Source organism: Anopheles merus, chromosome 3L (genome assembly GCF_017562075.2).
Source record: "Anopheles merus strain MAF chromosome 3L, AmerM5.1, whole genome shotgun sequence".
Taxonomy (NCBI): domain Eukaryota; kingdom Metazoa; phylum Arthropoda; class Insecta; order Diptera; family Culicidae; genus Anopheles; species Anopheles merus.
The window spans coordinates 34517412-34527538 of record NC_054085.1 but is presented as its reverse complement, the minus strand read 5'-3'; the positions used below and the strand labels follow the sequence as shown (position 1 = coordinate 34527538).

Below are 10127 nucleotides of genomic sequence, written 5' to 3'. Positions count from 1 at the left end.
GCTCGGTGATCCAGTCGCAGTGCCAGTACGACTTCTCGTGCCACTTGACGAAGTACTCGCGGCGCCGGGTCGATCCACCGGCCGCCGCCGCCGCGCCCTTCGACGTGGACGGTTCGTCCGGGTTGATCGGTTTGTCGGTCCAGCGCCAGGTCAGAATCTTCTGCACCTTGTCCGCGAGCGGCGGGCAGCTGCAGCGCGGACAGCGCCACTCCCCGTCGGGAATGTCGTCGAGCGGCGGGTTCAGACAGAACGTGTGGTACGCCGAGGGACAGTTGTCGCAGCACAGCAGCTCGCCACCGTCCTTGCACACCCGGCAAAACTCCTGATGCTCGTCGTCGTCCTCGTCGGCCGGCCCCTCCGCCTCGCACGTCGGACAGGACCACTTGCCCTCGGGCGTGTCCTCCAGCTCCGGATCAAGACACACCAGATGGTACGCCTTGGGGCACGTGTCGCACAGGATGATCTCGCCGCCCTGCTGGCACACCTCGCAGTAGTCCTGATGCTCGTGCTCGCCCTCCTCCCCACCGTCCGGGAATTTGCTCTTCTTGGACTTGTTTTTCTTCTTCGACTTGTTGCCAATCTTGGTTTTGGCCTTCTTGCGCACCGCCGGTTGATCGGACGCTTCGTCCGCGGCGCCCCCGTCGGCCCCACCACCGCCCCCGGTGGCCGATTTCGCCCGTTCCGGCGTGTCGGGCTCGGACTGCTGCAGCATCTTCTCGAACTCGGCGTCCGACTCGCGCTCCGAGCCGCCGCTCGCGTCCTGCTCCTCGTCCGAGCTGGCGTTCTTGCGCTTGCCAAACTTGATCTTCAGCGTCGGCACCTTCTGCTTGCGGCTGTTTCCTCCGCCGCCGCCCTTCTTGTTGCTGCTACTGCTACCTCCACCGCCGCCGCCGCCTCCGCTCTTGCCCTTCTTGCTCTTGCGCGTTCGCTCTCGCTCCACCTCCTCCTCTTCCTCCTCGTCCTCGTCGTCGTACACCATGTCGTCGTGCTTGTTTTCCGTCTTGCTGCGCGACCGGCTCGACTTCGGCACGTACTCGGGCGTGGGCGGCGCCGCCGACGCCGTCTCCTCCTCCCGCCCGCCCGTCTCGCCCGACGTCGCGTCCTCGCTCGTGATGTTCGGGTTGAGGGTGCAGAACTCGCGCCACTTGGCCGCGACCAGCATCATCAGCTTCGCCATCGGAACGCGCGGATTCTCCTTCGTCAGGATCGGCCGCACGTGCGTCTGGAACATCTTGAACGTGACCAGATTCTCGAAATCGTCCTCCGTGTACTCGATCTTCACGTCGGTCAGATCGAACGAGCTGCACACCTCCTGAATCGTGGGCATCTTTTCCTTCTCCTCCGACTTCTTCTCCACCTCGCTGGCTGCCGCCGCCGCACCCGAACGACTGCTGCTGCCCTTCTTCCGATCTCGGCCACGCTTCGGGCGTGACTCGTAGTCGGACTCGGCGGCCGCAGCGGCGGCCGCTGCAGCTGCAGCCGCTGCCGCCGCCGCCGCACTGCTTCCCCCGTCATCGCTCTGCTTCTGGTCGCTCTCGTCGCCGCTGTCGTTCTTCTTGCGCTTTTTCTTCTTGCGGCCGCGCTTTTCGTCGCTGCTGCGCGCTTTGCGCTTTTTGCCCTTCTTCTTCTTGCGGTTGTCCTCTGGCTCGTAGTCGTCGTCTTCGTCCTGCTGCGCGTTCCCCTTCGTGTTGGCCTCCTCGTCCGAGCCGTCGTCGGCGTCGGCCACTAGGGATGCGTCCGCTCCCTCATCCAGCATGCCGCTCTCCTCCTCTGGAAGGGAAAGCGATTCAATCGGAAATTTTAGCATTTGATACATGAGGCTTTTAGATTTAAAATTAACTATTAAAAATATTTTGGCAAAAAACAGAGGTAATTCTGCCAACAATTCTTTAATATCATTTTGCGAATAGTCTACCATTAACATATTTTTTAAGCGTACAGAATGATAACAACAAAATAATCTCAAGAATCTTTAAATTGTCTTTAACTTCAGCATATTTATATCGTTTAAATCTGAAACAAACAAAAAATTACAGAAATGAACGGAATAAGTCTAACGGTTGATATTCGAAATCATTTCGATGCTATTGGCTGTTTCATACTCCCTCCTTTCCAATCCTCCCTCACCAACCATCGGTTTGTTTAGTTGAAGATGGAAGGGAAGGGGCAGGAAACGAAGGAAGCAAAGCGAAGCCCGGAACGAGGGAAAATGGAAAATCCATTCCCAAGCGGGCGAGGGTTGAAAAAAAAAGCGCAAGAGAGAGAGAGAGAGAGAGAGAGAGAGAGAGAGAGAGAGAAACAGCGAGAGAGAGTGAAAGAGAGACAGAGAGCTGAGAGAGAAAGACATGATCACCACTCTCTGCGTAGTCAAAGCGAATGGCAAGAACTGGTGGAAGAGTAAGAAGAGTAAAAAAAAGCGCAAGAAAGCACACCCCTCCCCTACCTTCGGCTACCACCTACCCTGCCCGCACGCTTCATGACCCCATTGCGGAACGCTAGCGCTCCGCAATGGTGTGCGGCGTAGTCTTCCCACCCCTACCACCACTCATCCTGTCACCAATCCTTCCTTTCCACACCTTTCCTGAGGCTTGCAGATTCAATCGAAGGACATTCGTGCAGTTACAGTGACCTTCGCCTTTGAATGGTAGTGGTTTGGGAGGGTAAAAATTCTACATGACTGTAGAAAATATTTGCTACCACCCATTCCCTTCGCCATTGCGCACCCAACGGAGGGCAAAAAGCGGGCCGATCTTCCGTGTTCCTAACCGTTGCAGCACGTTAGAGAAAAAAAAAACACAAACAATGCATTTGTGTTTGCGATGTTGCGTTATTTTACCGGCAACGGTGTATTTCACCGCTGGAAAATGAGATTTTCATAGTTCTAACACCTTTTCGTGCTGCCCCCCTCTAGTACGAACAATGGTGGCTCCCTAGCCAGCCCTTCTTACCCTTCCCGTCAGCTACCACCCCTCCACTCCACTTACCGGCAATGGATTCATCAATTTCCTCATCGGATGCCATCGTCGGTTGGCCGGTTTTGCCGCGCGCTAGCACACTTCACACTCTACACACCCTTTTGCCCTGCGTGTGGGGCACACTTGGCGCTTGCCTTCGGACCGGAACACGCGCCGTTTGGTGCCGGAAAACTGTGGTGAAAAAACAGGACACTTTCTGGGAGCCGACCGTCCGAGCCAGCACACACGCACACAAAGCGATTCCAAGATGGCGGCGTGGGCTGAAGCGAGCAACGCGCGAACGCTTGTGTACGGCGACAAAAACAAACGGCGACGCAAGGTTTACATACAGTCGAGCTCGGGCCGGTTGTTTTGTCGAGGCTGTACGGATGTTGTTTATTTGTCTTGGAATAATGCTAAGGGGATTGTAAAAATGTGTTTGAAGTACAGTAAAATTTATTATCAAAAAAGAATGCAAAATAAACCAGTATGAGCTTAAAATGTGGTCAATAATAATAAATATCTAACTGAACAGGACGCAGGTACTCTACTGTACATCCAAATGCCATCATTTTGACAAGCGAAATCCAATAGCTGTCAAATTTGACTTTTCGTTATCGAATTAATTTAAGTTTTTTTCTTATTTTAATTGATAAATTGTTGTATTTAGCTGCGAAAAAGACTCTATTTCATTGCTCATTACAGTTATAAATGTACAACAGAATCGATTTCTCTTTGAAGCTACGTTTTATTTTTTAACGAAAGCTAGGGATGGTCCTGCAAAGGGATTTTGGTTTAAAACGACAGTTACAAACACTCGATCAGCTCATCGTGTTTCGTTCTTTTTCTAATGCATGCAAGAAATGATGTTTTTTTCACATGCATCAACACATTCTACATCTTTTCCGAGTGATGTTTAAGATCTTAAGGCTCATTTGCAAGGAATCATACCACACAACGGTGAAGAGAATAAAGCTCCATTTTATTTGCAACCATTTTACCATTTTCTCAACCATTCTTACCGATCTTCTTTATCATAAATTTTACTCACTACTCAGCATTTCACAAGAATATTGTTAAAGAACTTTATTCAAAGGCTATATGCAAAAATGTGTTTGTAAGCTACCATGCTCCCTTATGCCATTGACGCCTCGGCATAGTCCTTCAGGGCGGACGAGTAGAGCGTAAACGAGCCCGTGCCCACCTTGCACGGCTGGCCCACGATCAGCCTGGACGAGGGTGACTCGAGCCGATCGTTCGTGCCCTTCAGCAGCGCCTCCTTCAGGAACTTGAGCGACGATTCGAACGAAATCTGTTGCAGCGGCGAGACCGAAGACTCCATCGCCATGCGGTTCATTGCCTGGTACCGGCCGCTCGCCGTCATGTAGTCCGCCACCAGCAGCAGATGGCGCGGATCGATCGTGATGCCGTACACGCTGAACACGTTCTGTATTTCCTTCACGATCACGCGCGACGCCGCCTCGATGCCGTACCGGTTGGCCATCGCGTGAATGTCGTTCGTGTACAGCCGGTTCAGGTCCAGCACCTTCGCGTGCGCCGTCATCGCCGACATGTTCGTACCGTCCGTTCGCAGGTACAGCTGATCGTTCTGCATGTACGTGATGGCGCGCTTGATCCGGGGCACCTCCCAGATCACCGATTTGGCGGCCACATCGCGCAGCACCTTGGTGAAGTCGATCTCCTTCAGCTTCAGCGGCATGTGCAGCACGATCTGGCACCACCGTTTGGCGACCCGATCGTGCTGGAACTTGCTGACCTGGTCGTTCATCTGCGCTAAAAACATGGTCTCTTCCGCTTCATTCAGCGTTTGCTCGGCGCCGGGCATCGCTGCCAGCTCCTGCCCCAGCTCGTCCTGCTCCTTTTCGTACTCCTCAATCAGCGCCTCCTCGATGCAGCGACTCCTCGATGCCTTGGCGGACGGAAGCTTTTTCTTTTGCTTTCCCCCCGCTGCTGGCTGCTTTTGCGCCTCCTTCTCATCCTCTTGCTCGTCCTCGCTAACGCCCGAGTCGTCGGAGCTGGCCCCCGCAGCATCCGCATCCGCATCGTTCTCATCGTCCTCGTCGTAATCATGCTCGTCCTTGGTCTTGCCCCGGTTCTTCGCATCCGATGCATCCCCATCAACAGCCGGCGTGCCACCATCGTCCGAGTCACTGTCGCTATCCGAATACACAGCCTTCTCGCTCTTATCAACTTTCTCCGGTTCCTGGCGATCGATCTCGTCGTCCTCTTCAGTGTCAGCCCCCTTCTTATGCTTTTTCGATTTGCGTTCCTGCATTTCAGTGTCGATTCTGTAGAATGGAAAGGAATAGCACATCAGCGTATGTAAGAAAAGGCCCTCGACACACCAAAGGATGGTTTCATACTTACAGCACATTCTTCGCCGATTCCGCTCGCCGAATGGCGGCAAACATTGCTTTGAAAAATTTGCGCGACATGTGCCGAAGAATGGCGCTCGGCGTAACGCAGTAGTCGTGATCGTACGCGTCCTGCGGAAGGAAGTTGAAGCGTATGATGTGCTGCATGCCGCGCGAAGGATTCACCACCAGCTTCGACTTGATATTAATATCTACGGAAAGGAAGTTACAACGCATTAAATAAAAGAAAAGAGCCAAAACACGTGACGGTTGCACTCACTCTCCAGCACATCATCCACCGTGACACGGTTGAGCGATTTGCGCAGCTTCTCGGCCACCGCCTTCAGCCGCTCCGGTTTGCGGTGCGGCAGGAACGGTATCTCCATCGACGGTGTCTTGATCTCGGCCGCCGCACACATCAGAATCTCGCGCAGACGCGGAATACCGAGCGTCACGTTCATCTCACCGCGCCCCGCGAAGTGGAACGTGTTGAGCGTCATCTGCGTGGACGGTTCGCCGATCGATTGGGCCGCCAGCACGCCGACCGGTTCGCCCGGCGCCGCCAGCGACGCACTGCCCTTCACCTGCATCAGCTCGTCGATGTTGTGGAGCGGCTGCTCGGTGCGCTTGTACTTGCGCACCATCGCCTCCAGCTTCTCCGACAGCACGCCGTAGTGCGAATCGGGCGGAAAGACGGCACCGACCGGATCGGGACAGCGGGCCGCCCTCCTCACGTACTCGCGCCGGGCCGCCGGCTCCAGCTTGCCCCACCGCTTGAGCAGCTTCTCCGTCAGCTTCGTACGGCCCGACTTTTTCACCTTGTCCGGGTTCGGGAGCTCCGCCCGCAATGCTTCCGCATGGTCGGCGGAAAACAGTGCAAAAGCGGACGTGCGAACGCGCTGCACCTCCGTTGGACCTCCACCGTTCTGCTTCGTCCAGCGTTTCATCTTTTTGATGTGCTTCTTCAGCGCCTCGTTCAGCGGATCCTCGTCGCGGGACGTCTGCAGCCGCTTCAGCACCTCCGGCTGCACGATCACGTCCCGGTTCATGTCGAGAAAGCGCGTCTGCTTCTCGTTGCCGATGAACTGCGTCTTCGCAATGTCCATACCGTCCTCGCCGAACATGTACTGGATCACGCTGCCGTCGCTGTCCCGCACCGTCATGTCGTAGTGCACCGACAGGCCCTCGAGATGCTTCACCAGACAGCGCTGCAGGTAGCCGGAGCGGCTAGTTTTCACCGCCGTATCGATCAGACCCTCCCGACCCGCCATACAGTGGAAGAAGAACTCCTGCGGCTGTATGCCCGTCATAAACCGGCCGTCGATAAAGCCGCCCGACTTCGGTGACGTATCAAAATCAGCAAAGCTCGGCAGCGAACGGCCGGAAATCATGAGCGGGGGTCGTTTGCCTTCCAGCTCGATCTGCCCGAGCAGGCACGAGATTTGCATCGTGTTGACGGTCGAACCCTTCGCACCCGACTGTACCATCAGCTGCAGATTGTTCTCCGGGAACTTGCTGATCAAGCCTTCCGGCAGGCATGCGCTGTTAAAAATGGGCGAAGTAAAATTAATAACACGTCCAATTGGATTCCCTTTTTTTTCACTCACTTGTTAATCCTGTTGGTGTACGTATCGAGCACGGTCTTATACTTCCGGTCGAGTATGGCGCGAAACTTTGGATTCTTCGCGTACGCTTCCCGCATGCGCTGGGCCAGCTCGTCGCGCGAAACGCTAGCCGGCAGCTCGAGGGCTGAGGTGGCCGCTTCATGCCCGGCCACTGCGCGACACTCGCGTATAATTTTGGCCCGCTTCCGATCCGCCTTGCTCTGCACCAGAATATCCCGTACGCCCAGCGTGAACCCTTCCCACTGCAGGTAGTAGGTGAAGAGCCGCGACAGGGACGAAAGGAGAGCGGTGGAGCAGACGCCCCCGTACAGCTCGTACATGCAGTGGATCAGACCGTACGGTGTGGCGCCGAAGTGGTTCTTGTCGAGGATGCCGCTCAGCAGCTCACCCTGCCGGATGAACACCTCCGATTCGGACAGCTCGTTCTCGCGGAGCGGTGTGCCACCGTACTCCCAGGGACGGGCGGGAAGCACACACCAATGCTGCGTGGGAGAGCGGAGAGCGATTAGGAGTGCTTTTTGCGAGTGATTTATTACCACCATGCGCCCTTACCTTGTTGTTTAGCTTTGACTTTCCCACCAAGTTGATGTACGGCATGCCCTTCGGTGTGCTGTTCTTGATGATGGTCGAGATGATTTGCTTGCCGGACCACAGTCTCACCGGCTTCAGGATGGACGGTGGCAGCAGCTCAATATTGCCCTTCTTGTTGCTCAGCGCCTGAAACACCAGCTGCTGGTAGTCCTCCCTGCAAGGCAGTTTGAAAAGGGGTTTAATGAGGAGTCGGTTAGATAGTCAAGCGCCTCGATCCTTCACCCACTTACCGGTTGAAAAACTTGCCGCGTATGAAAAGCTTCACCGCCGATACGATATGATCCTGAATTAAACCACCCAGTGGTGTGCCGTCCTTCGGCACTAGGTACTGGTACGGCACCGCCACCAACCCGTACGCCTCCGCCCGGGCCACCTCGTTCTGCGGCAGATGAGCATTCATTTCATCCCCATCAAAGTCCGCATTGTACGACTTGCAGTTGGAGTAGTGCAGGCGGAAAATCTTCTCCCCGCCGAGAATCTTCGCCCGGTGCGCCATTATACTCGGCCGATGCAGCGTGGGCTGCCGGTTGAGCAGCAGTATATCCCCGTTCTGCAGATGCCGATGGACGATCTTGATCGTATCGTCACCGCTCGACTCCGCGCCGGCACCGTGCGGCGTTAGCAGCGTTTTGGCCAGCGATTGGCGCTGCGTTACGTTCGTGGACGATATTTTGCTTACCCGCCCGTTCGCATCTTCGATCATGTTCGCGCCCGGATAGACGTCCGGCCCGTTCATCACCCACTGGCGCAGCTCGGCCACATTCCAGGGCGTCACGGGGACCGGGTAGGTGAGCTTCTTTGCGAAACGCGTCGGTATGCCGATCTCCTCCACCCCTATGTTCGGATCGGGCGTGATGACCGTGCGGGCCGCATGGTTCACCCGCTTGCCCATCATGTGCATTCGGATCAGGCCGGCCTTCTTCTCGATCAGCTGCTTCAGCCCGAACGTGACCACCTGCTTGCCGCCGGACAGCTTCTCCACGTCCAGCAGCTGGTCGACGTTCGACTGCAGATCGCACCAGGCATGGAACAGCTTCTCCGTCACGGTGGCGCCCTTCGCCTGCTGGTGGATCGATTTCAGCTGGCCGAACGTCGCATCGCTCATGCCTTCCGGTTTCTCCTTTCCCTCGCTGCCGAGCAGAATGGCCCGCACGGTTGCGTTCGCGACGAAGATGTTGCGCAGCAGCACCGACTGCGCGTGCTCCATTACCGAGGAGCGGCCGGGTATGCGGTTCGCTCGGCGGACGGGGCGCATCTTGCACGGCGGCACCGGTACCACCTCCATGAAGAAAATGTCCGTCGGATATTGGGTCGTCTCGTGCTTGGCCGAGTGCAGTACGGGAAAGAGCAGCGACAGCAGCGTACCTTCCTGCTCGTACAGCTTGCGCAGAAACATCTGGCTTTCGCGGGCGAGCACCACCTCCGTGGACGATTTTACCTCCTCGTCGGTTGGGTTCTTGTTTCCCTTCTCCTCGCTGCAACGTGGGCAAAGAAAAAACATGAGCGCCTGCGCCCTCTAAGTACTGCTTGCGGCAGTGGTGTTTGTGTACTTACAGAAACGCCTTCTTGTCCGCTTGCGTCCATCGTATCGTTAGTTTTTTGTCGGCAATGCGAACACGCTGCAGCATTTTCGTACAGTGGATGCAACGTTTCGACTCCTGCCTGAGCGTGCTGTTCACGATCGCGGTCCGGATCGTGCTGGAGAGCTTCGTGTTGCCGAGCTTGTTGTACGGCTCCTTGCGCAGCAGATCCTCGTAGTACGTAATCTCCTCCGGTATGGCATCGTGCGGATTGGCCTGCAGCTTCGTCTTGTACACGTCGATCTCTTCCGCCTCGACGATGTAGCCGGCGTCGGCGAGCCGCAGCTGCAGCTCGAGCAACGATTTCGCTCCGTCCTGCAGCTGCACCCGGGCGCACGACATGCAGGTAATGCGCAGCAGACTGCTAACCGTGCGCATGAAGAACGGATTGTACACGACCAGGTCCAGCTCGATCAGCCCAAAGTGGCCCTCGCACGTGCTGACGTCACGGGTGCACGTCGCACAGATTTCACCGAACCCGCACGGACCCATCGCCGGATCGTACAGCCCGGACTTGACCGGGTTGCCCATGTCGTCGAACGACCGGTACGATTCCACCTTCATCACGCTGATCTTCCGCACGTCCTCCGTCGTAAAGACGGAGAACTCGAGGTTGGTTGGGTCAAGGTTCACGATCGTCATTGTGTGGCCTTCCCACGATTGCCTTCACCGAAACAACAGCGGTAACACGTGTGTGTTAGTTTTGTACAAAATAAAAGATAAACGTTTCAGCCAGGTTATTCACGACAAAAGTTCACGAAAAGATCTTGCCCGATTTGAAAACGTGCACATGGTTTCGGCAATTGACACTTTTTGACAGTTGTTGGCCGGCACTGTTTACGAATTGTAAACACGCGGGACGATATCAACCCTTGCATGCCATGGCATTGAAGCGATGGTTTTGTTTTTGTAGCGTAAGAAGCATTTTAAAGAGTGATTAACTGCTGCTGAGAATAGCAGAGTATTTGTAACGATTTTTGGAAGTTTTCCAAACATCTGAAA

At 55.5% G+C, this 10127-nt stretch overlaps 2 protein-coding genes across 2 annotated transcripts in view; both read right to left on the bottom strand.

Moving 5' to 3' along the window:
* Window positions 1-3287, bottom strand: part of LOC121598851 (chromodomain-helicase-DNA-binding protein Mi-2 homolog) — an 8563-nt gene extending 5276 nt beyond the window's left edge. Inside the window, exons 1-2 of the mRNA XM_041926195.1 lie at window positions 2985-3287; window positions 1-1770 (exon numbers count right to left, since the gene is read on the bottom strand). The exon at window positions 1-1770 is cut by the window's left edge and continues 4473 nt beyond it. Coding sequence (XP_041782129.1) covers window positions 1-1770; window positions 2985-3021 — 1807 coding nt within the window. The 5' untranslated portion in view covers window positions 3022-3287. The remainder of the gene's footprint in view (window positions 1771-2984) is intronic.
* A 740-nt stretch (window positions 3288-4027) lies between these two features.
* LOC121598852 (DNA-directed RNA polymerase I subunit RPA1) lies at window positions 4028-9952 on the bottom strand. The gene is made up of 7 exons (XM_041926197.1): window positions 9100-9952; window positions 7776-9020; window positions 7507-7699; window positions 6937-7436; window positions 5610-6871; window positions 5343-5541; window positions 4028-5263 (listed from the first exon to the last, which is right to left on the bottom strand). Exons 1-7 carry the CDS (start codon window positions 9765-9767, stop codon window positions 4090-4092), a joined length of 5241 nt encoding a protein of 1746 aa, XP_041782131.1. The 5' UTR covers window positions 9768-9952; the 3' UTR covers window positions 4028-4089.
* Window positions 9953-10127: the final 175 nt, after the last annotated feature.